At 53.1% G+C, this 24,660-nt stretch overlaps 2 protein-coding genes across 2 annotated transcripts; one reads left to right on the forward strand and one right to left on the reverse strand.

The window, feature by feature from the left end:
* The first annotated feature begins 64 nt into the window (after positions 1-64).
* On the forward strand, positions 65-9,121 carry HCN3 (hyperpolarization activated cyclic nucleotide gated potassium channel 3). The gene is made up of 8 exons (XM_032633436.1): positions 65-508; positions 3,500-3,929; positions 4,881-5,042; positions 5,457-5,675; positions 6,065-6,211; positions 6,633-6,873; positions 7,756-7,920; positions 8,405-9,121. Exons 1-8 carry the CDS (start codon positions 219-221, stop codon positions 9,109-9,111), a joined length of 2,361 nt encoding a protein of 786 aa, XP_032489327.1. The 5' UTR covers positions 65-218; the 3' UTR covers positions 9,112-9,121.
* Positions 9,122-11,150: 2,029 nt separating this feature from the next.
* On the reverse strand, positions 11,151-18,538 carry PKLR (pyruvate kinase L/R). The gene is made up of 11 exons (XM_032633404.1): positions 18,439-18,538; positions 17,244-17,426; positions 14,961-15,052; positions 14,732-14,863; positions 14,397-14,583; positions 13,778-14,048; positions 13,505-13,655; positions 13,046-13,198; positions 12,785-12,951; positions 11,921-12,102; positions 11,151-11,288 (listed from the first exon to the last, which is right to left on the reverse strand). Exons 1-11 carry the CDS (start codon positions 18,536-18,538, stop codon positions 11,182-11,184), a joined length of 1,725 nt encoding a protein of 574 aa, XP_032489295.1. The 3' UTR covers positions 11,151-11,181.
* Between the last annotated feature and the right edge of the window lie 6,122 nt (positions 18,539-24,660).

The following is a 24,660-nucleotide window of genomic DNA, read 5'->3' on the forward strand; positions in this document are numbered from 1 at the left end:
GCTCGGCTTTCGCCAGGGGGCGCATCGCAACCCGCCCGCCGCCCGCGGGAGAGTCTGTCGCACACACCCCCTCCTCTCCGCGCGCCGGCGGTTCCCAGCCGACTACGCCTCCGCTCCGAGTCAGCCGGGCTGCGCCCGCTCCGACTCCGGGAGGGGTCGGGGGTCCCGAATGGCCGCGGCAGGGTCTAGGAGGCCAAACGTGTAAGCTAACGGGCGTCATGGAGGCGGAGCAGAGGCCGACGACTAGGGCCAGCGATGGGGCGACCCCTGGGCTGGAGAGGGCGCCTTCTGCTGCCCCGGCGTCTACAACCACGGCCTCGGATCCGATCCCTGGGTCCAGGCCCGGGACCGGGCCCGAGCCCAAGAGGAGGCAGCTCGGGACGCTGCTCCAGCCCACGGTCAACAAGTTCTCCCTTCGCGTGTTCGGCAGCCACAAAGCAGTGGAAATCGAGCAGGAGCGGGTCAAGTCAGCGGGGGCCTGGATCATCCACCCCTACAGCGACTTCCGGTACTGGGGGTCCGGCAGGGAGGGCGGGGGACACAGATCCCACCCTCACGGGCCGCGACAGGGGGGCCGGGCCTGCCCCACCCTCCACGGACACTTCATTTCCGGCTCAGGGGTCCCCTGTTGGGCCGACAGAGTCACTTCCCCCAACCTAGCCCGAGAATTCTTGGGTGAAGGATCACCAGCCGGAGGTCCTTGGTGACTTTTCATGCTGGGGGCGCCGGAAGGGACAAGCGGACAACAGAGACCTGGATTTCCCATTTCAGGAACCCGGTACCCTACCTGCACCACAGGGAATACTGGAATTAGGGACTGCTCTCTCCTCCTGTCCTGCTTGCTGGGGATCTCGGGAATTTTGTCATGTTCCGAGGCTCTGGGTCAGCCTGAGGGAGAAACCAAGCCCCGCCATTTCCCACTGTCCCCATTCCCACCCCCAGCACCCGCCTAGTTCAGCAGGGCAGGCGACCAGAAAAAATAGGGACGCTGCGGAAGGGGAGGAGGGAGTGTCCAGACAGTAGTTCTGATCGCTGTCCCTGGTGCTGAAGGCGGCATTCGGCAGGGTAGGGCCTGGACGCAGAGCGATTTGAGACAGAAACACAGGGGCAAGGCCACCCCCCATATGACCACCGCCCAGGTGACTACCAGACCGAAGGAACGAAGAGTGGGGGTGGGGCCATTCCATAGTCCCCATCAGGCTGTACCTCTACATCAAGGTCGTTAGGGGAGGAGAGCAACCCTGTCCTTGGGGGAAATGAAGGACAGCTTCTGGATGTGGCAAGGATGCATGCAAAGCACCTAACCTGGGGAGCTAAATGAGCAGAAAGGATGAGGTGTGAATCAGGGGCCTGGAAACACAATTGGAGACCTAGACATCATCTTAATCCACAGACATACACACTCCCTAAATGTTCCTCTTTCTCTCATTTTTCCTTTCATTTCCCTCCTTTTTACTGCCTCATTCTCACCCTACCAGTGCACCTTTTCTAGTCTCCTGTGGATCTCCCTCCCCTCCCCCATTTCACCCTCAGATGTATCCCCAGAAGCCATGTATCCCCCTTATTATTGTGCTTCTTTTCTGTCCTCTCTCCTGCATCACACGCCAGGCTTGTGACTGCCTGTGAGTCAGGCTGTGAAGATGCTCTATGGCTAGGCAAACCCTCTTTCCCTCTCCTCTCCCAGCTTACAGTACAGGATTTCTCCAGTGGCCAGGAAAGAGAAGAAGAGGGGATCCAGGATTTGTTGTTGATTGAAATCACACAGTCTGAAGGGCTTCCTGGAGACCTGGACTTGGGGACCACCAAACTTCTTTCTGGGGCTGAAAGGGTTGATTTTTGCAGTCAGAGTCAGAAGGGACTGGGTCCTGGGTTGATACTGCATCTAGGTGTGTCCTGGAATTGAAACCACCATAGCTACTTGGGACCCTGAGATTGTCCAATGAACTTCTTTGAATGAAGGCTTCACCTCACTCCCTCCTGACCTCTTCTTTTCACAGCTTCCACCACAGCAGTATGGCTCTCCCCTGCCCATACCCTTGCCTGGGCTCAGCCAGAGTCCCATTGGGCACAGGGAGGTTAGGGGAGGAAAGGAGTGCAGAGCTTCAAGCCTTGCTGTCTCAGGATCTGTTATAGAGCTTCTCTGTATGTGCAGCACTGTCTGAGGTGCTGTGGAGGAGGGAGGGGCATACCTGAAAAGGTAGTTCAGTTGGGAGGCAGGACAGATCATCTCCACCCTGGGACACAGATGAGCAGATCCCAGCAGAGAAACAGGAACTATGGGCCCAACTGTGTTGGGGAGGAGAGATGGGGTGGGGAAAGCTGGGGAGGGCTAGGGAAGGCATGAAGTCCTAGACTAGGAATGGACAGAGAGCTAGAGATGGGAAAAGCAGCAACCTCTTCAGAAATCTGGGGATAAAGAGTGGGTGAGTCATAATCCAAATAGTGCTTGTACAGCACAGTCACATCCGTTGTCTCAGTGCGTATTTTTTCAACAAGCCTATGAGATCAGCACAGGGTATTTACCTTTTTTTAACTTAAAAAATATTTAATAATAAGAATATTTAATAATAGTGACATAGATCATATACATATAGTAAGGATATTACATATATATTACTATATAAAGAATATATATATGCACATTAGGGGTATATTTAGTAGGGATATATATATAGTAGAGAGATATATAGTGAATATATAAGGTAGATATATATATAGTATAGTACATAGCAGGATATATATATATATACACACACACACACACACATATATGAAAGAATAATTGTAAAGCAAACTCACATGTAACAACTATCTAGGTCAAGAGAGACTACATTGCTGATACCCCAGAAGGCTCCCTGCTGCTCTCACATTCCTTTCCCAAACCCACTATTCTAACTTTTGGTACTCATTTTCTTACTTTTCTTTATAGTTTTACCACTTTTCTGTGAATCCCTAAATGACGCAGTTTAGTTTGGCCTATTTTTGAATTTTGTATGTGTGGAATCATACAGTGTGTATCCTTTTGTTTCTCAACATTAAATTTGTGAGATTCCTTCGTACTGCGGAATGTAACTGCAGTTGGGTGATTTCACAGTTGTATAATATTCCAGGGTATGAGTGTATCATAGTGTATTTATCTATTGTGTTTATCTCATTTATCTACATTTTTCTACTGATGGACATTTGGATTATTTCCAGATTTAATGCTGTTATCCCTGTATATATCTCCTGGAGCACGTTTTTCCCTTGAATGTGTGTATACCTAGGAATAGAATTGCTGGGTTGCAGGGGATGCAAATGTTTAACTTTACTAGATAATTCCAAACTATTTTTCCAAATGGTGGTCCCAATTTACACTCCCACTAGCTGTGAATGGTCATTCTGTTGTTCTGTATCCTTGCCCACTTTTGTCTGAGAGACTATCTACCCTTAGTCTAGTGGCTGACCATCATTGTGAAATATCACTGTGGTCTTACTTCCCATCCCATCCCTACCTTAGGTTTTACTGGGACCTGATCATGCTCCTGCTGATGGTGGGGAACCTCATTGTGCTACCTGTGGGCATCACCTTCTTCAAGGAGGAGAACTCCCCACCTTGGATCGTCTTCAACGTCCTCTCTGACACTTTCTTCCTGATGGATCTGGTGCTCAACTTCCGCACAGGCATCGTGGTAGAGGAGGGTGCTGAGATCCTGCTGGCACCGCGGGCCATCCGCACACGCTACCTGCGCACCTGGTTCCTGGTTGATCTTATCTCCTCTATTCCTGTGGATTACATTTTCCTGGTGGTGGAGCTGGAGCCACGACTGGACACCGAGGTCTACAAAACAGCTCGGGCCCTGCGCATCGTGCGTTTCACCAAGATCCTCAGCCTGCTGCGGCTGCTCCGCCTTTCCCGCCTCATCCGCTACATACACCAGTGGGAGGAGGTGGGGTGGGGAGGTGGGCAGGGGGCTTGCAGACTACTCCAGACAGCGATATGGGTGGGGCTCCTGGCGACTTTATGGGGTGGGGCAGATGGGTGGGGCTTCCAAGGGAGGGCTGTCTCCAAAGTTGATAGAGGAGAAGCAGGGACAGAATGAGTGTTCAGGGGATGGGTCCTCAAGGTGAGAAGGTGGTGGTGCAGGAGGGTGGAGCACAACTGCTGGACAAAGACTTGAGGGTTAGTTGGACTCTGGGAGGAAGGTGTAGGAGAGGAGTTACGAATTGCAGAGTGTGGGAGAGGCTTGAGTTTCAGCTTCAGGACAGCAGCAGAGTTTAGTGGTTCAGAGTGTGGGCTCTGCAATCTCATTGCTTGTGGTCAGATCCCAGTTTTACTGTTTACTGTATGAGACTTGGTTTCCCCTTCTATAAAATGAAAATGTTAAATATACTTACACATGATAAGGTTGTAAGGATTAAAGGAGTTAATACCTGTAAAGCACCTAGAACAGTGCCTGGCACATAGTAAGTTCTCAGTAAATTACCTATTATTATTTTTATTATTGGAGGGGAATAAAAATATATATGCCCCGGGGACATTATATATGCCCCGGGGACATTACACTGTGAAATGCCCTCTCTTCTCTTTCCCAGGCTACACTTGGGCAACTTGTGCAGCAGACCTTTTTGAGTCTCTGCTGTGACACTTGCTGTGTGACTTGGGGCACATGATTGGCATCGATTTTCCTTTTTATAAGATGAGAGTAGTAATACAGCCTCCTTTGTATTAGCTATATACGCTGTAAAGCTCTATACGAGCGAATAATAGCCACAGTTTTAACATTCATGAGGGCCGGGGCTAGAGAGAAATTCAAAGAGAGTATTTGCAAGGCCGGGAATGGAGAAGTACTGGCAGAGAGGGGTTCCTGTCCACAGCAGCCCCTCCTCGGACTCCTCAGATCTTTCACATGACCTATGACCTGGCCAGTGCTGTGGTTCGCATCTTCAACCTCATCGGAATGATGCTGCTGCTATGTCACTGGGATGGCTGTCTGCAGTTCCTGGTCCCCATGCTGCAGGACTTCCCTCCCGACTGCTGGGTCTCCATCAACCATATGGTGGTGAGAACTCCCCACAGTTCAGCCCCTCCTGGGCCTTCCAAGGGCTCTTCTCCCTGAGCAGGAGGGATGAACAAAGGGGGCAGGAGGTGGGAGATGATGGAGAGATGGCCAAAAGAGAAGACAGGAGAGAGGAGGTGGGGAGGTGAGAGGAAAGTGGAAAGAGGCCCGGAAGAAGTGTCTGTGTGTTGGAGGGAGCAGGCAGGGAAGGAAACCTAGGCAGAAACTGCGGCCCCCATGCTGTAAAAGAGGCCCCTTCTGTCTCAGGCCCCCCAGAACCAAACCTAAGTTCCTCCCCTGGCAGGCAGGTCTAAAGTAGAAGGGGGCAGACAGAAGGACTGAAAGAGAAGAGGGGGCAGGAGGAGAATGAGGCTCTGAGGGGTCTATGCCCAGCTCTGCAATACACTCTGCCCCCAGAACTACTCGTGGGGCCGCCAGTATTCCCACGCCCTGTTCAAGGCCATGAGCCACATGCTCTGCATTGGCTACGGGCAGCAGGCACCTGTGGGCATGCCCGACGTCTGGCTCACCATGCTCAGCATGATCGTGGGTGCCACATGCTACGCCATGTTCATCGGCCACGCCACTGCCCTCATCCAGTCCCTGGACTCTTCTCGGCGTCAGTACCAGGAGAAGGTCAGCAGGGGCAGGAGAAGGCAGGGGAGGGGTGCTGGAGGCTGGGTAGCTCAACTTGGAGCCCACTCTGACGCATGCCCTTGTTGGATCTCTGTGTCCTGCCTTGCCCCATGTCCATTTGTGCCATGTGTGTACCTTTTCCTTGTTTGGACCAATGCACCTGTCCTTGGACCGCCCCCACCCCCGGCCATGTCTGGCTTTTCTTGTGATTGTGCTCTGTGTCCTCCCTGTATCCACCATTATCTATATACCCTTCTGCCTCCATGTTTCAACCCTCTGGGTTTGGCCCACGTCTGTGACCTTCCTTCACACACCGCTCCCCACACACTGTTCTGGCTCCACATCTGTCTCTGTGTTTTCTTGCTGCTGGCCATCGGCTGGCTCTCCAGTACAAGCAGGTGGAGCAGTATATGTCCTTCCACAAGCTGCCAGCTGACACACGGCAGCGCATCCATGAGTACTATGAGCACCGCTACCAGGGCAAGATGTTTGACGAGGAAAGCATCCTAGGAGAGCTGAGCGAACCACTTCGGGAGGTGGGACTGGGCGGGGCCCTGGAGGGAGGCTCTTCAAGGACCTGGGCTTCTGGGATGCCATCTGGGGTGGGGGCTATTGGTCAGCAGGTGCACCTACAGGGAGTGGGGCCTACAGAGGGCCCCATGGGAGGTCAGGCCTTTGGAGGACTTTTAGGGGCTAGGATCTTTCTTGAAGCTCTTATAGGGGTGAAATATACTGGGGAGGGCTGCAGGGGTCTCTATTTGTGGGGGATGGTCCCGTGAAGGCTCATGGGAGAGCTCTGAAGGCAGGAGCTTAGAGATGGTCCCAGGCCCACTGAAGCATACCCGTCCTCTGGCAGATCGTGACCCCAGGGGTGGGGCTTCTGGAGACAGATGAGCTCGATGGGGGCACCTTGGGGCAGGGGGCACAGCCTGCCTGACAGGCCCCTCCCCTGCCCAGGAGATCATTAACTTCACCTGCCGGGGCCTTGTGGCCCACATGCCACTGTTCGCCCACGCCGACCCCAGCTTCGTCACGGCCGTGCTCACCAAGCTACGCTTTGAGGTCTTCCAGCCGGGGGACCTCGTGGTGCGTGAGGGCTCCGTGGGCAGGAAGATGTACTTCATCCAGCATGGGCTGCTCAGTGTGCTGGCACGTGGCGCCCGGGACACCCGCCTCACTGATGGATCATACTTTGGGGGTCAGCAGGCCTCAGGGAAGGTCGGGGGGTCTGGAGCAGAGGGCAACTGCTCCCCTGGATCAGGGTCCTCACCTGGCTATGCTACGGGATCGTAGGGTTGCAGCTCCTCCCCAGGCCTATTCAGTCAGAATCTCTGGGTCTGGGGTCTGGAGTTCTGTATTTTTAAAAGCTTCTTAAGTGATTCCAATGTATAGCCAGGTTGAAAATTACTGGGCCAGTGGGCCTTTCAGAACCCTTAAGCAGTGAAATCCAAGGATCTCATGAGATTTCCATGAGGGAAAGATAGGAACAAAGCAGTGCTCTCCCAGGGGCTTGACCTCTGTGGCTCCCTTGTGGAATGCCTTGGTGGTATGAATCAGGGACCCAGCCTGTGGCAGTGGGGGCAGTTCTGCCAGCTGCTACCCAAAGTGATTTGAGGCTCATATATTCTCTCAGTCCCCAAATCACCCACCACCTTCCAACCTCCCCATTGTGTTACCCTTTGCCCTTTGGCACTGCTTTTCTCCTTCTGGGTTGCCCTTGGTGTTCCTTCAAAGGGGTGGGAGGGGAGGGCACACAGAGGGCATTGCCCCAGGCCTACCCCTTGGGCTAAAGCAGTGGAGGTGGGTTGGGAATTAAAGTGGAGTGGAATAACTAGGAGTCTGGGGGGCAGCAAGAGCTGCCTGGTTATCAGCTTTAATTTGGACAGACTGAGAAGGACAGTAATTATGCAGGTCTGGAGAGCAACCATGCTTGGAGCATTTAGGGACCCTGGGTGGGTGGGTAATTGTCAGTTTCTCCCATCTGGGGAGGAGCCTGAGGAATCTGGGTCAGCTGCTGCAGGCCCAGTGAGAGGGAGTTCTGTGGACAGTGGTTTTGAAGGCCTCCTCCCAACTTCACCAGAAATCTGTCTGCTGACTCGGGGCCGACGCACAGCCAGTGTGCGTGCTGACACCTACTGCCGCCTCTACTCGCTCAGCGTGGACCATTTCAACGCCGTGCTCGAGGAGTTCCCCATGATGCGCCGGGCCTTCGAGACAGTGGCCATGGATCGGCTGCGCCGCATTGGTGAGGCCTTTCCACCCTGTCTGCTCTGGGTCCAGGCTGTGCCCTCACCCCTTGTCCATAGCAAGGAGTCCCCAGCGTCCTAGGGCCCAGGCTCCAGCACCTCAGCATCACACTCCAGCCCAACCTAGTCCCAGCAAATGCCCCAATAGGGCTTTCAACACTGGCTCACTGTCCTTACCACTCAGCATCTCCTACCCCTGGAGATATCACGCCAAGTTCCCATGCCTTGAATCCTCCTTCCCTGAGTACCAGTCCCTGACCCTCACCATCTGTGATACATACTCATCCCCTGACCCTCTTCCTCCAACCCCCATCTCCCAATCTCCATCCCCCAACTCCATCTCCATACTCTTGACCCCTATCCCCTACCTTCACCCCACCACCATCCCTTGACTCCATCTTGTTACCCTCATACTTTTGATATCCAACCTTCATCTGGGATTCCTTTCCTATCCTTAACTCCTTCCCCCGGGACAATTTCTAGGCAAGAAGAATTCCATACTGCAGCGGAAGCGCTCTGAGCCAAGTCCAGGCAGCAGTGGGGGCATCATGGAGCAGCACTTGGTGCAACACGACAGGGATATGGCTCGGGGTGTTCGGGGCCTGGCCCCAGGCACAGGAGCTCGGCTCAGCGGAAAGCCGGTGCTGTGGGAGCCACTAGTGCACGCACCCCTGCAAGCAGCCGCCGCGACCTCCAATGTGGCCATTGCCCTGACGCACCAGCGGGGCCCTCTCCCCCTCTCCCCCGACTCTCCAGTCACCCTCCTTGCTCGCTCTGCTCGAAGATCAGCAGGAGCGGGCTCCCCAGCCTCCCCACTTGTCCCTGTCCGAGCCGGCCCTCTGCTGGCCCGGGGACCCTGGGCATCCACTTCCCGCCTGCCGGCCCCACCTGCCCGAACCCTCCATGCCAGCCTATCCCGGGCTGGGCGCTCCCAGGTGTCACTGCTGGGGCCTCCCCCAGGAGGAGGTGGACGGCGACTAGGACCTCGGGGACGCCCACTCTCAGCCTCCCAGCCCTCTCTGCCTCAGCGGGCAGCAGGTGATGGCTCTCCTGGGTGTAAGGGCTCAGGAGGTGAACGCCTGCCCCCCTCAGGGCTCCTGGCTAAGCCTCCAGGGACAGCCCAGCCCCCCAGGCCATCAGTGCCTGAGCCAGCCACTCCCCGGGGCCCCCAACTCTCTTCCAACATGTGAAACCTTTGGGTAAGCTCTCGGGTGCCGTAGCATGTGCCAGAGGGCAGACGCCTCTTGGGGACACCAAGGGGACCTGAAACACTGCCCTATGGGAGTATCTCCGCTTAGTACCAAGAAGATGGTCTCTGTTCTCAGCTCAGGCGCCTTGCAACCTGACATTCTCCTAATCCATTCACCCATTCATCAAAGATACTTAGCGCCTACCATGTTCAAGGCACTGTACCAGACGCTGTATGTCTCCACTGCCAAGTAGAAGTGACTCCAAGCCCTCTGATGAGGGTATTCCCCTAGCTGTGGTCCTGCCAGGTGCAGGCCTGGGTCCATGATCCCATCCTACTAAGCACAGGTACTTGCCACCACCATCACTGCCAAGTAACTAGATGTCTCTGTTTTCCTGCCCATGACCTTGCAGGTTCTGCCTGGCACGGTTATCTTCCTGTCCGCTAGCACAGCTGGGCACTGCCAATTACCTGTCCCCCCGCTGCTGTCAACAAATGTCTTGGGTCCCTGGTGTGGGCATCCAGCTTTACTGCCATGCGTGGACCCTCCCTGTCTATACCCCCTGAGTGGGAACACACATCTCCTGACAAGTTCCTTGCACTCTCTGTCTCTGTGATAGAACTGCCTTTTTGTAAACTGGGAGCCACCTCCTCCCTATGCCCCTGTCCCGGTGACGACCCCCTTGAAGCTAAGGGATTGTTGACGCCCCCTTATTTAGTGTGCCAGCGTAGATTCCCCACAGATTGGGGGCAAGTGAATCCTTAGATGGAATTTTTTCTTTCCTTGCTCCCTTCCTTATTTATTTACTCTTATTTATTCAATCATTTAATAATTGTATTTATTCACTCATTTGCTAATTTTATTTATTATCAATTCATTTTATTTACCCATTCATTTATTCATCTCTCCCATCCCCTCCTGGTAGGGAGACAGGAATGGGCAGAGCCCCTCCATGCCAGCTCTTGTGGTCCTTGCCCAACTCCCATCAGTGGCAATACTTGAGCCCTCTCCCTAACTAGGTAGGAGCAGGAAGGCCACCTGAGAGGGAGAGGAGGACTGGTCTTATTTTTAGGTTTTTTTTCCTTTCTACTGAGTTTGCTACTGGTGCAGGAGTAAGGGGAGGGCCCGAGGTATCCAAGCCTGGGGAAGGGCAGGCTAGCCAGTACCTCTGCCTTCTCAGGGACAAGAGAAACCCCCTATCCCACCCCTCTGTCCCCACAACTACTCTACAGCATCAAAGAATGAGGGGCCAGGACCCTAAATCTCCTTTTCTCCTGGGTGGGCAGTTCTGGGGTTCTGGGTGTGTGGGAGAGGTTTTATATTGCTTCCAAACACCTGGGTTTAAAAAGAAAATAGAGACACTTGTTTTGGCTCCTGGCTTGTGTGTGGGAACAAAGTGGGCATTCTGGGGTACAGGAGGAGGTAGCAGGACACCTGACCCAGCAAGCCATGAGGTGGGTATGAGAGCAGCCAGGGAGCGGCCTGCAAGCCTAGAGGTGGTAGAGACAGTGACAGGATGAGCCTGCCTGGCTCTCGGGGCTCCCCGCCTTCCATCTACCCTAGCTTCCCCAAAAGGGTGGTGCTTTGATATCACTGACAGTGACAATGAAGAAAGAGGTGGCACTCTTCTCGGGGGATGCCCAGATTATCGTGAGGGCCACGTAAGGACATCAAACTGCATGGATGTGAAATAATTTTTAAATAGAGATTTTGTGGAGACTGTGGACATGATTGTCCTGTTCCCCTCACCTCTGCCCCCAGGTACAGGAAGACTAGGGGAATAGAATTAATCAGTTAAACTGGATTAAAGGCTCAGAGTATTTTAGGGACCAGTTAAGAGTATCAGATGCAGGGAATGTACCATTGGTGCTGTTGGATGGCCAGGGCTTAATTGGATACAGACTTTCAAGGCCTGTGCGAAATGGAGAGGGGGAGGGGGCACCCTGGATGGCAGATGTGGCCTAGGGTAGGGAGGATTGGGAGTAGAGAAGACTTAGAGGTGGGGCAGTAGGAGGGAGCAGAAAGGAGGGACGGGTCCAGAGCTGGCTCGGTCAGAGGAGGAGGGGCACCTCAGGTTACGCTCAGCACCCGCATAATGTTGGTATAGCCGGAGCCCGGTCGCCAGCCTGTCACCACAATCACCAGGTCCCCAAAACGGAGGAAGCCATGGAGCTTTCCTGGGAGGAGGAAGGGGAGAAGATGCTAATCAGCCATTGAGGAACCCAGGCCAGCCCTGTAATGAGAACGAGCTACCATCCTTCGCCTCTTCAAGCCCACTAGGTAGGTAATGAGGGGCCTGAGGCAAACTGTACAGTGTGTCCCACAGGTGGCACCGCAGGAATGTGACCACTGTAGTATATCAGAGCTGCACATATGCCCGTGGGGTGGCATGTTGCTAAGTAGCAAGTCTGTCTACCTGTATTGCTATGCTGATAGGAAGAGGTGGGGTATGAGCATAGCCAATTGTCAATTAGATTTTAGTTGCAGCTGCAGGGGACTGGGTTCCCCTTTCTCTTTTCACCTCTTGCTCCTTGGGTCAGGCCTGGCTCTAGCCATCTGGTGCAGGCAGCAGCTGAGCCGACTTCTTAGGGACGGCCCTGACCCCTGACCTCTCTCCCTCTGCCCTCCTCCCTCAGCACATTCCCCCCACCCCTGGAAGCCCAAATATCTCAGTCTTAGTGAATCTCACAGAGAAAATCTGGGACCAGAGGAGAGAGGCAAGGCCCTTTTGGGTGGGCGTGGGGCGTGGGTTTGGAGGACTCATGATACAAGTCCAGGGGTGGATGGGGAAGGAGCTTAGGTGGCTCACCACTTTCAATGCCAAATTGGACTCGGCGATCCACATCGTCTGCCCAGATGGCCTCTGGAGGTTCACGGTAGAGCACAGGGAAGACTCCTCGGCACAGGTGGGCCTGGCGGGCAGCCTGGGCAGAGCGGGTGACAGCAATGACTGCTGCCCGAGGTCGGTACCGAGACAGAAGCTGGGCTGAGCTGAAGGAGGCAGACAAGGTCAGCCCAGAAGAGTGAAAGAGTGTTGGGTTCTGGTTCCAGGTGCCAGCAATAAGCTGTGTAACCCTAGGTAAGTCATCATATTTTTCTGGGCCTTAGTTTTCTCACCTGTAAAGTGGGTATAAGAATACCCGCCTTTCTTACCACACAAGGAGGATATGAGATGATTTTTAAAAATATCAAATGAGATAAGGAGAAACTGCTTTGAAAAACAGAAAACCCTTCTGGGAATGCACCTTTATATAGTACTTAACTTACAAATGTCTCTTGTTAATCCTCACAACCCCATGAACAAAACAGGCTTACAGAGCCTGGGTGACTTACCCAAGGTATCACAGGCAAAGACTTGAACTCAGACCTTCTGGGCCCTTCTGCAACACCCCAGCATTGTAAGGCTTTGTGGGCTAAATGCAGAGGACCTGCCTCTGAGCCCTAGGAGCCTAAATGGCCTGCAAGCCAATGCATCCAGTGATGCCACCTTACCCTTCCAAACCCCTGGGGTTCGCAGGTACAATTCCTGGTGTGCTTCAGGATCTGCCTCTCTAGGCCTCCAGCTCCCATAGCCGCCTCTCCTCTGATGATGAGACAAAACCCAAGCCTGGGGCCCATCCCAGCCTGCCCTTGGCCCAAAGCCCTGTCTTGGCGTTCCCAGTGTCCCCCTCACCGGCCAGTTGTGGTCAGCACGATGATGGCAGCAGCACAGCACTTGAAGGCAGCCTCCACAGCGCCAATAGCGGTGACCTCGGTGGGATCCCGGCTCAGTGGTGCCGCCCGGCGCAGCTCCTCAAAGAGCTGCCGGTGGTACACAGCAGCCTCTGCCTCCCGGGCAATCTGTGGGCACCAGGGGGTCAGGCTGGGCAAGGCTATTGGGACCTGGAAGGGATGTGGTTTTCCAGCCCGTTTGCCTTGCATTCTGAGCTCCTACCGCATGCTGCATCTTTACAGCCTCCACAGGAAAGTTGCCTTTGGCAGTCTCCCCCGACAGCATGATGCAGTCTGCCCCATCCAGCACGGCGTTGGCCACATCACTCGTCTCTGCCCGGGTTGGCCGGGGCTTAGTGATCATGCTTTCCAGCATCTGGGGGACATCTGGATGTCAGAGCTGTAGGAGTCATACTCTGACTGGGGACCCTGCCCTGAAGTACTTCTCGGACTCCCACACTCTCTGAGGGCCCCTAAAGCCAGTGTCACACTCACAGACTATGTGATCCTGGCTATTCTGTTTCCTCATCTGAAAATGGGGGTCCCAGTATCTCTTCCTAGCTTCGTTGTTTGAGGGTCAAACACTGGACAGCAAAACGTGCTAGAGACCTAAGGTGTGGGTATTCACCTTCAGGTGTCCCCAGACCCACAGAGGGCCCTGCCCCCAGGGCTCATTCCAGACCTGTGTAGCACAGACAACGGGCTTTCCCGCCAAGTTGCAACGGCCAATCATCATCTTCTGAGCCAGGAAAACCTTCTCGGCTGGGATCTCAATGCCCAGGTCACCCCGTGCCACCATAATGCCGTCGCTCACCTCCAGGATTTCATCAAACCTGGGCGGTTGGGGGAGTCAGGGCTGGGGAAGAGCCAGGAGATGCCAGGGAGAGGCAGGCAGGAGAAGGGGAGGGGCGATGGGGATGGATAGGGCCTGATGGGAACAAAGACCAAGGCTCACTTCTTCACGCCTTCGTGGTTCTCGATTTTGCTAATGATCTTGATGCCCTGTCCTTCCGGCCCCAGAGCAGCCCGGACAGCAGCAACGTCGCTGGCTCTCCGCACAAAGGAGGCAAAGACGATGTCCACGCCATGCTCCACCCCGAAGCGCAGGTCCTGGACATCTTGCTCGGACAGTCCGGGCAGGTCCACCTGGGCCCCTGGCAAGTTCACGCCCTTCCGGCTGCCCAGGACACCGCCGTTCTCCACGTGGGTCTCCAGCCCCTCTGGACCTACAGGCATGGAAAGAGTCAGCTAAGGTCAGGGGTGAGGCCGGGGGCTTAGTCAGGGCAGCGGGAACACGAGGATTGGACCCCCAAGAGAGCGGAACCATGTCGTATTCATCTCTTGGTCCTTGGCCTGGGCTCTGCACCGAATAGGCACAGGGCGGACTTCTGTGGAAGAAACTACTAACCCGCCAGTCCAGCCGCAACCCAGGGTGAGCCCAGGAGTCTGGATGCCGAGGGTTCGCAGGACGGGTGGCCAGGGGAAGGTGTAGTGGGTGTGAAGGGCGAATGCGGGAGCCAAAAGGAAGAGAGTGCGCGCATTGCGTAGGGCCAGGGCGGGAGGCGCGTCCGCACCGATTTTCGTGACCTCTAGGGAGATGAGCCCGTCGTCAATGTAGATGCGGCCCCCCACCGGCACGACCTGGACAATATTGGCGTAGTCCACCCACACGGTGTTCGCGTCCCCCCGCGTCCGGAACGCAGGGTCCACAGTCACTAGCACCTGGGAGCCCTTCACTAGCTCCACTTCCGACTCAGGGCCCTAGGGGCGGAGCCAGAGGAGGACTGAGTTCTGCCTGCCTCGGTGGGGGCCGGCCCCTCCCCATGCTCCGCCCTACGGGCAACTGCCTCCGCACCGCACGGCCCCTTCCCGGTCCCCAAGACTGGGCGGGTCGCAGGTCGCGTCTCACCCCCTGCAGGATCCCAGTGCGTATCTCCGGTCCCTTGGTGTCCAGAGCGATGGCCACGGGTCGGTAGCTGAGCGGGGAAGTCGCAATGCTCTCCACCGCCTCCCGGACGTTGGCGATGGATTCAGCATGGTACTGGGGATGGGAACAGAGGGAGGATTTCAGGGGAAGGTGGCCGGGACCCTGGGGCATCCTCTAGCCCCGCCCGCCTCCCCGCGGCCCCGCCCTGAACCTCATGGGAGCCGTGGGAGAAGTTGAGTCTCGCAATGTTCATCCCGGCCCTGATCATCTCCTTGAGGCGCTCCACGGAGCGAGATGCCGGCCCTGGAACCAGAGATCCCACTCAGACAACTTTCTCCCCAAACCTGAGAGACAGGTGAACCCATCACCACCCTCAGAGCTGCCCCAGGCCACAGAAGTACTGTTACCTGACCTTTGTTCCCTGACGCCACCCCTGCTCGCAGGTCAGAAACTCCCTTACCCTCTCCAGCTAACACAAGCCTCCTTGCACTGTGAGGCCCTAGAAAGGTGGGCTCAGCCAGACCTGAAGTAACTGTTGGCAGTGATGTTAAGTGTTGCGGTGTGGGGGTAACCCCAGCGTAGGAGAAGGGGGTGGGTGCCACGTGAGGGCATTTGGGGTACCAGGCTTTAGAGCTGAGAGGCTCATATTGGACTGAGGAGAGTCGAGTTCTATCCCATCCCTGCTCTGCTGATAGGATGGCTGTGTAATTGAGACCCAGTTGACCAACCTCTCCAGTCCCTCCCTAAAGCCAGTTCTTCCACTTGTGCCCTGGGTCTCCTTCTCACCTGCTCAAAAACAGATTCAGCCATTCCCCAGTCCTCTGTGTCATCAGTTTTCCTTTTTTGTTAGGTCATTCCCATCAACATGTAAACCTGCTGTTATTTTTCATCCAAAAAAAAAAAAAAAAACTCCTAACCCCAGTTCCCCCTCTAGCTACAGCCCTATTCCTTTGCTCACCTTCGCAGCAAAATTCACTGCAAGAGTTATCTCTGTACTTGCTGCCTCCAATTCCCCTCCCCCTATTCTCCTTGTACCCACTGTCCACTACATCTGTTCTTGTCAAGGTCACCAAAAACCTCTGTGTTGCTGCTAAATCTAATGGTCAGTTCTCAGTCCTCATCTTAGCTGGTCCATCAGCAGCATTTGACACACATCCTTGATGTCCCTTCTTCTCTTGGCCTCCAGGACACCACCCTCTCTTGGTTTACTCCTACCTCACTGGCTGCTCCTTCTCAGCCTCTCTTGCTCTTTACCCCCATTAACATTAGATGCTCCTTTTACCTTCACTTCCTTGGTGGTCTCAACTAGTCTCATGGCTTTAAATACCATCAATATGCCGACAGCTCCCAAATTTATGTCTCCAGTTCAGACCCCTTTCCCGAACCCAGAGTTGTGTATCTGATTGCCTACTCTGTACCACACTTGCATGTCTAATATGCTTCTCAAACTCAACATGCCTCAAACTGAACTGATCTCCTCCCCCCTAAACCTTTCCACCACAGCCTTTCCTGCTCAGTTGATAATGCAGTCTTCTAGTCCCTCACGTCAAGAACCTGGGAGTAATCTTTGACTCCTTTTTCACCCTCACCCCCACCCCCACCCCATATCCAATCCATCATATTCTGTTGGCTCTACCTTCAAAATACATTCAGAATCTGATCACTTCTCACCAGCTCCTCTGCCACCACCTGTTCTAAACCAGAAATACTGTAGCAGCAGCTTCTGCCCTCGCCCCCGCCCCCAATCTACTTTCAAATATTGCAGCCAGGGTGGTTCTGTTAAGACATAAGTAAGGGCATGCCATTCCCCTGCTCAAAACTCTGCAGTAGTTTCCCATCATACTTGGAGGAAAACTCAACTCAGATTCTGAAAATGGCCTGCAAAGCCCTACATGACCTTCCCTTTCCCCCAACCTCTTCATTTCTGTTACTGTTCCCCTTGATGGTTTCCAGCCTCCTTGACTTAGGGCCTTGGCGTTGACTCTTCCCTTTGCCTAGAAATCTCTTCCCCCAGACATCTGCATGGCTCATTTTCTCATCTCCCTCAAGTCTTTGCTCAGGTCTAATTTTCTCAGCAATGGCTACCCTGACTCTCTATTAGGACTGCAACCTCCCTCCTGCCCGTGCATCCTGATGCCCCTTACCATCCTTGATTTTTCTTTTCTTTTTTTTGTTTTCCACAGTACTTATCAGTTTCTAACATACTAAAGAATTCCCTTATTTTTAAAAATAATTTATTATGTTTATTAATTATTGTCCCACCCAGCTAGATTGTCAGCTCTCCAAGGGTAGGGATCTTTGTCTGTTTATTTCGTTTCACTGATCTACTCCCAGGACCCGGAAGCTTGTCTATCAAGCGCTCAACAAATATTTGTTGAATGAATGACCTCAGTCAAACAGGGAGAAGTCTCAAAGGACACAAAAGATGAGGCAGCACCTTGAGAAACACCCAAGAGGCCCTGTGATGCTGCAGGAGCAGATAGAGGGCGCTTACCAATGGTGGCAATGATGCTGGTACTACGAGCGGCCACAGGCTCGGAGTCGATGTCCAGCAAGCAGAGGTGTTCCAGGAAGGTGTCTGCCATAGCAGCTGGCAGCTGCTGCTGCTGGAAGAAGGAAGTGCCCAGCTCCTGGGTCAGCTGGGCCACGCTAGCCCGCCGCAGGTACCCCGCTGGTCCTGCAGTAGAAGGGGGGCTGCGTGGGCACCTGCTTCTCCTCCCCATCCTTTCATCTCAGCACAGTCTCTATTCCTGCCCTCAGTTCTCCAGTTTTTGTTGAGTCTTCTTATGAGCTGGGCATTATGCATACATTATCTTGTTTAGTTTCAAGGGTGCTCGGAAGCAGGTTCTGTTAAATGCTCTGTAATTATCCCCATTTTATAGGTAAGGAAACAGAGGCCGAGCAAGTTTCAATAAATTGCCCAAGGTCATACAGTTCTAACTAACAGAGATGGGATTCGCATCCAGGTCTGACTAACTCCAGGCTCAAGTTCTTGATCACCCAGCTATTTGATCCCTCACAACCCCCAACTTCTTGCCCTTTAGCTGCTGACTTCCCTCAGCCTCAGCAACCCCTTGATATCTACTTCACAGTGGCCCCTCATTTCCAGGCCGAGAATCACCCAGTTCCCTCTCCTAAGGTCCCTGTATTCTTCCTTCCAACGCCGGGCAAGTGGCTGGCCTCCCACCCCCTCCTCTGAGTTTCCTCAGCCCCTTAAGTGCTACTCCAGGTCCTGAGGTCCCAGTAGCTTGACCTAGCCCAACCCAGAGGAAGAGGAGCCCCACTGCCAGCCGCACCCTCCATGCCACTGCACACCTGTCTATCTCTGGGGGTCTGATCCACGCTGTCAGGCTGTCAGAGGCATGAGGCCCAGCTGGGCTGGGAATCAGTTCTGCATCCTGGTTAAAGTGTCACCAGTGTCTCCCTTGTCACTGGAAGCCCTGTGCACCAGGGGCCAGAGTCCAGGAACCACGAGAATACCCCGTGGCTCCCATGCTGCGAGAAGCTGGGAGAAGAAGCCCAGACCAGGGTCCATAAATTAACACAGGGGAGACTCCGATGAACACAGATCCTCCCCAAATACCTCGTAGCCAGCAGCAGATATGGATCATTTGTACATCCCCACCCCACTCCTGATTTCTACCCTCGTTTTCCCCTTCTCTTCAATGGCATCTGCGGCCCCTTCTTACCTCCTGGAGCCCCAATCAGGATGGACTTTGCTAAATCCCTTTGGGACTTAGAGATCCATGACCAAAGCCACATGGGTCGCATGTTGTCCTGCACTGACATGCTTCCAAAATGTGGAGGTGGGGCTGCCCGGACTGTGGAGAGAGAGGGGGAGAGGATAACAAAACTGCTGGTCTTATCAAAGGGCACCAGAGAAAAGAAAAGGGGCACACCCAATAGGCCACCCCTGTCCCCACACAGAGTCCCTCCCCCAGACCTGCTGGCTGTCTGCCCCTGTATTCTGGCATCCCCCCTCTCTCATCCATTTTTCCTGATAAATTTTCAATCCATTCACACTGTCCGGTCATCAACCTGAAGAGAGATTTTTTTTTTTTTTTTTGCCAGTGATATGGTCCCTTTTTTTGTACTTTACTGAAGTTAGTCCGAGATGAATCTAGGAAGCAGGGGATCTAGGGTAGGGACTGGAGACTGAAGAAAGGGGATGGGGAGCATTTTGATCATGTAGTGGGATTCTCTGGAAGGGCTCTGATAGCATCACTGTCATTATCACGTTGGCTACCATTTGCTCATTGACCATCTGCAATATTTATTGAGCACCTACTCTGTGCCAGGTCCTGAAGATACAGTGCTGAGCAAAACAGACAGAACCTGTACCCTTCTATGGAATTTATAGTTTGGGAGACAGACTATAAACAAGTGTCAAACAAATAAATATATAACTACATGCTTTGTAAGTTCTATGAAGGAATGAATCAGGTTGCTGGGACAAAGAAGCCAATGAGGAGAAGGGGGGGGATGTATTGTTTTAAAGCTATTTATTTATTTGCCTGCGCAGGGTCTTAGTTGGCGCACGCAGGATCTTTGTTGCAGGGTGAGGGACCTTTGTTGCGGCATGCGGGATCTAGTTCCCTGACCAGGGATCAAACCCCGGCCCCCTGCATTGGGAGTGCAGAGTCTTAACCACTGGACCACCGGCGAAGTCCTGACAGGGGGATGTATTCTATTTTATTTATTTATTTTTGGCTGCATTGGGTCTTCGTTGTGTGTGGGCTTTCTCTAGTTGCAGTGAGCGGGGTCTACTCTTCGTTGCGGCACGTGGACTTCTCACTGCGGTGGCTTCTCTTTGTTGCAGAGCACAGGCTCTAGGCATGCGGGCTTCAGTAGCTGTGGCTCGCGGGTCCTAGAGTGCAGGCTCAGTAGTTGTGGGCCATGGGCTTAGTTGCTCCACGGCATGTGGGATCTTCCTGGACCAGGGCTCGAACCCGTGTACCCTGCGTTGGCAGGTGGATTCTTAACCACTGTGCCACCAGGGAAGTCCCGGGGGATGTATTTTAGATGAGGTGATTGGGGAAGGCCTCTTTGAAGTGATCGTATTTAAGCTGAGATTTGAAGGAGGAGAAGGAACCAGTGGGGACAATTTGGAGCAAAGGGTTTTCTGAGGGGTTAGAAATAATATATGCCAAGGCTCCAAGGAAGGAAAAAGCCTGGTGCTAGAAAGAGGGCAAGCTGCAGTGAGGCCATGAGCCTGGGGTAGAGGGGTGTGGTCCCTGGTGAAACTGGGGACCGAAGCAGGGCCTTGGAGGGCAGCGGGCTCACCCAGGGAAGTGACACCCAAGTGATGCTTTAGAACACTTTAGCTGGGTGGGGGAGACCAGACAGTAGGTGTAGCAAGACCAGTGAGGGCTTTTAGGAGGACTAGCATAGTGGCAGTAGAAATGGGGAGAGGGAGACAGATTTGAGATGTATTTTGGAGAAAAGCAGACAGGATGGAATGATGGAGAGATGTGGAGAGAGGGAGAGGGAGGCTTTCATCCCTAAAGGATGACACTGCGGTGTCTGGCTTGAGCATTGCACAGATAGTCGTGCCACTCACTAAGACTAGGGAAGAAAGAGGTTGGCAGGGGAAAACATTCAAAGTTTCTGTTTTAGACCGGTTTAAGTTTGACATGTCAGTTCATCATTAAAATCAACACGCAGACAGTTGGATATGTTCACTGAGCACTCAGCATATGCTGGAACAGCATTCAAGGCCTCATACACATCCTCGCCTTTTATCATCATGACGATCTAGAAGGAAGGTTGGACTAATAACCTGTTTCATTTTTTTTTTTTTAATTAAAAAATTTTTTTTGGCCACGATGCGCAGCTTGTGGAATCTTAGTTCCCCGGCCAGGGATTGAACCCCGAGCCCTCGGCAGTGAGAGCGCAGAGTCCTGACCACTGGACTGCCAGGGAAGTCCCCTAATAGCCTGTTTTACAGGTGAGGGAACAGAAGCTAGCAGGGTGCATTGAGCATCTTCTGTTGCCACTCCAGATCCTTTCTCCACCCTTTCCACTCTGCTCTGTGGCCAGGAGGCTGAAGGCCTTGCCCCATGGCTTCTGTAGGGCTTGGCTGTGGAGAGTGGCACTAATAGGAGATGAGATGGAGGAGAGTAAGCCTGGGCGTTTACCTGCCCCTCCCCTCTGTGAGGTTGCTGTAGGGCCTGCCAGGGGGCCCTCTCTCTCCGGATTCTAGGAAACATGCTCCCTCCAGCTCCTGGGCCCCTGAGGGTGGTAACTAAGCCACTGCTACTAGCTCTGGGGTAATGCACTATCCCTTGTGTGGTTTATCAACACCCTGCCCATACCTTTGCACATAATCCTCTTATGAAACACTCCTCAAATTATCTAATTTGAGAAAGACTTTGGTCTGATACACTTGTCTGGAGCTAAAGATCTTGGCAGTGGTGGAGCTGGGATTCAGGCCCAGACAGTGTGGTTCTAGAGTCTGAGTTGTAACCACTGAGCTCCATTCCTTCCCTCTCAGGACTGTTTCAGTGGAAGAAAAGGGGAGAAGCCTCAAACCCTGGTTGGAAAAGAAAGAAAATAGATAGTAGGAAGGACTTCCTGAGGGGATAGGAGCTTGGGGTCCTAGGCTCTATGTATAGAAGACAGAACAAATAAAGATGGACAAAAGTTGTTACCAGAGTGAACATAATAGACTTCAGGGGCTGGAGACTCAGGCTTTGTGCTTGGGGGTTGGAGAGGGACATTTAAGGTTGGCCTGACAATTTAGAACTGACTCCAGGACCAGTTGAAAGAACAAAATTCCGAGAGATCCAAGTCCCAAGCAGCCAATAGGAGGCGGGGCTGGTGCCCCAAAGCAGCCCCTGGCCTCTCCAGCCCAGGGACAGCGGCTTCAACCTAAAATCAGGCCGCAGAGGAAAAACAGTCTGGCTGACCCTGGGCCCACAAGTAACCACGTGAGAGATGGCCTGCACTCTGTCACAGGGTCAGGCAGCCCTGAGCAGGAGGTCTGTGGGTGAGAAATGTGGGAGAAGGACTCTAGGCCCCCAGGATCCAAACAGAATGGGCATACTCAGCTCTGTCAGATTCGACCCCTCCCCATCCCCACAAACACATGCACCCTGACACCTTCAGACACAAGCATGTGACATCAGACACACACACAAGCATGGATGGGGCCCCTACCATGTGCTGTGTCCCATGCGGACTCAGGCTCCCTGCCCAGACTGGGGAGGGGCAGGAATGCTAGCAGCAAGGTTTAATAAAGTGTGTCAGGCGGGGTGATGGGGTTGTACACAGAACACAGAGAGCACCAGGAGAGACTGAGCCATGCTGGTGAGGGAGGTCAGGGTGGCTTCACGGAGGTGATACCAGAGCTGTACAGGGTCAAGGACAGAGACTGACCAATGCCGGGACACATGCACACGCGCGTATGTGCACACATGTGCACACAAACACCCGCATTCCACCGATGCACACCCCACCCAACCCTAACACACACGGAGTCTACACTCACACCATCAGCACACACTCATACAACAGACTCACACAGTTAGACACAGACACGCAGGAACCTCACACACTTTTCCTTACAGAGACACACACTCACACAATCCACTTATGCACACTTGAGCTCTCACACACGCACACAAAATCCAGGCTTTGTCCCCAGCCTAAGGTGGCTTTATTCTGCAAACCAGAGAACACCCGCCCTCCTCATCCGGGAAAAGGCTGCCGGCAGGCCTGCGAGGGGCGCCCGAGAGCCGCCAGCTGGTACAAGGGCGAGGGCGGGGACGCTGAGCCGAGGAGGCCCCGGGCTCGCGCCCCCGCCCCCAACCGTGAGCCAGGGTGAGGCGGAGAGACGCTCTGAGCGTCGGTTTCGTCATCTGCAAACCGAGATAATAAACCTTTCGGAGCGCTCAGCGCGATAATGTACGTGGTACGTGGACGTGTTGTGAGCACGGCCCGAACAGAGAGCTCGGAATTATTGCTCTTGTTCTCCTGAAAATATGGTGACTCCTCTCCCACTGCAGTCATTAGAATATCGGGGGTGGGGCCCTGCCTTTGTATTTCCAAAAGTGCCATAGAATTTGTCCAAAATGTACTTACATTTATTTGAATAGATATTTGCACAATCTACAAAATTCAGAGGTACAAGGTATAGGTCAAGAGTTTCTTCCTTCCCAACTTCATTCCCCTGCCCAGCCACTCAGTTCCCGCCTGCACGTTACCAGATTTATGAATTTTCTATGTATTCTCCAAGAAATAGATAATGCAGGTACAAACAATATATAATTGTTCCCTTTTTTATTCACGTGGCAGCATGGTACCATCCATACTATTCTGAACTTTTCTTTTTTTCCCGCTTAAAGGAGATCTTGAAAAAAAAAAAAAAAAAAAAAAGGAGATCTTGAACGCCTTGCATCTGAAGAGAGGCCTCAATTTTGCTCACAACTTTTGTAATAAGCTCCCTGAAGTCCATCCATGGAACCCCTCGTTTGCATGGGAGGATACTAGCCAGAGAAGAGCTGGAGGCAGAGGCCAGTCTAGGCCCATATCTCCTTTCTCTTTTGAAAAAAACTGTGGTAAAATATACATTAGATAAAATTGACCATTTTAGCCACTTTTAGGTGTACAATTCAGTGGCCTTAAGTACATTCACAATGATGGGTAACCACTACTGTTTATTCCCAAAACTTTTTCATCCACTCAAACAAACACTATACCAATTAAGCAGTAACTCCCCATTCTTCCCTCTCCCCAGTTCCTGGCAACGTCTGTTCTACTTTCTGTCTCTGTGAATTTGACTGCTCTAGGTACCTCTTGTAAGTGGAACCATACAGTATTTTTTCTTTTGTGCCTGACTTATTCTACTAAGCACAGTGCCTTCAAGGTTCATCCATGTGGTTTCATGTGTCAGAATTTCCTTCGTTTTCAAGGCTGAATGATATTCCATCATCTATATATGCCACACAGTGTTTATCCATTCCCCTGTTGATGGACACTTGGGTTGTTGCTGCCTTTTGACTCTTGTGAGTAATGCTGCTATGAATATGGGTGTATGGGCCCAGGTCTTTGCCTCCTCCTGGAGCTTTTTGTGAAGGCCTGTCCTATTTGGCCCAGCTCCCATGTTGCATGTGGGGCAGGGCAGAGGTCTCCACTCTGGGGAAAGGAGGGGTGAGTGGAAGAGCCATACACTGAGGTTTGGGGAGGAGGAGGTAGAGGGTGAGAACAGAACACACTGTTTAACACCCACTAATGTGCCCCATCACACTCGGAGTAAAAGCCAAAGTCGTTACAAGACCCTGCTACCTCTCAGTCCTCCTCCTCTTGTCCCTTTAATCCGGTCATACTGACCTCCTTGCTGTTTCTCAAACGAGGAAGGTCAACTCCTGCCTCAGAGAGGGCTGCTGCATTTGCAGGTCCCCCTCTATCTGTAGAGAATGCCCTTCCCCTAAGTAAGGAAGCAATACCTTGCCTATTACTTCCTTCTGATTTCTTTTCATGTATCACCTTACCAGTGAGGCCTTCTCTGATCACTCCGTTTAACATTGCAATCATCCCTTCCCTGCTTGGCTCTCCTTCCCGGCTAGACTTTTATACATTTCACTTGTAAAAAGTGTTCCCACCTCATCTAGAGAATCAGTTTCAGGAGGACAGGGATTTTGTCTGTTTTGTCCACTGCTACACTTCTAGTGCCAAGTAGGTGCTCAATAACTGTGAGTGATGAATGAGGGGGCCCAGCTCTCAGTGTGACTCAACAGGACCCAGCCCGCCCCAGCCTCTCTCCTGGGCTGCAGACCCTCATGTCCAACAGGCCCCCTCTCACCACTGTGGTGGGACCACATCCCACCGGTCAGCCCCCCTGCACCCCGCACCTTCTACTACAGCCAAGTCAACTTCTTTTCTATTCCTTACCCACACCCCATCCTGCACCG

This window comes from Phocoena sinus, chromosome 1 (genome assembly GCF_008692025.1).
Source record: "Phocoena sinus isolate mPhoSin1 chromosome 1, mPhoSin1.pri, whole genome shotgun sequence".
NCBI lineage: Eukaryota > Metazoa > Chordata > Mammalia > Artiodactyla > Phocoenidae > Phocoena > Phocoena sinus.

What these genes read in the sequence shown, in the direction of transcription:
- HCN3 (XM_032633436.1), top strand. Translation starts at nt 219, where the DNA reads ATGGAGGCGGAGCAGAGGCCGACGACTAGGGCCAGCGATGGGGCGACC. An exon ending in ACATACACCAGTGGGAGGAG is followed by an intron (nt 3,930 to 4,880) that starts GTGGGGTGGGGA and finishes CGGACTCCTCAG; the next exon opens with ATCTTTCACATGACCTATGA. An exon ending in TCTCCATCAACCATATGGTG is followed by an intron (nt 5,043 to 5,456) that starts GTGAGAACTCCC and finishes CTCTGCCCCCAG; the next exon opens with AACTACTCGTGGGGCCGCCA.
- PKLR (XM_032633404.1), bottom strand. Translation starts at nt 18,538, where the DNA reads ATGTCAGTGCAGGACAACATGCGACCCATGTGGCTTTGGTCATGGATC. An exon ending in CCTGATTGGGGCTCCAGGAG is followed by an intron (nt 17,427 to 18,438) that starts GTAAGAAGGGGC and finishes CTTCTACTGCAG; the next exon opens with GACCAGCGGGGTACCTGCGG. An exon ending in CTGTAAAGATGCAGCATGCG is followed by an intron (nt 12,952 to 13,045) that starts GTAGGAGCTCAG and finishes TGGTGCCCACAG; the next exon opens with ATTGCCCGGGAGGCAGAGGC.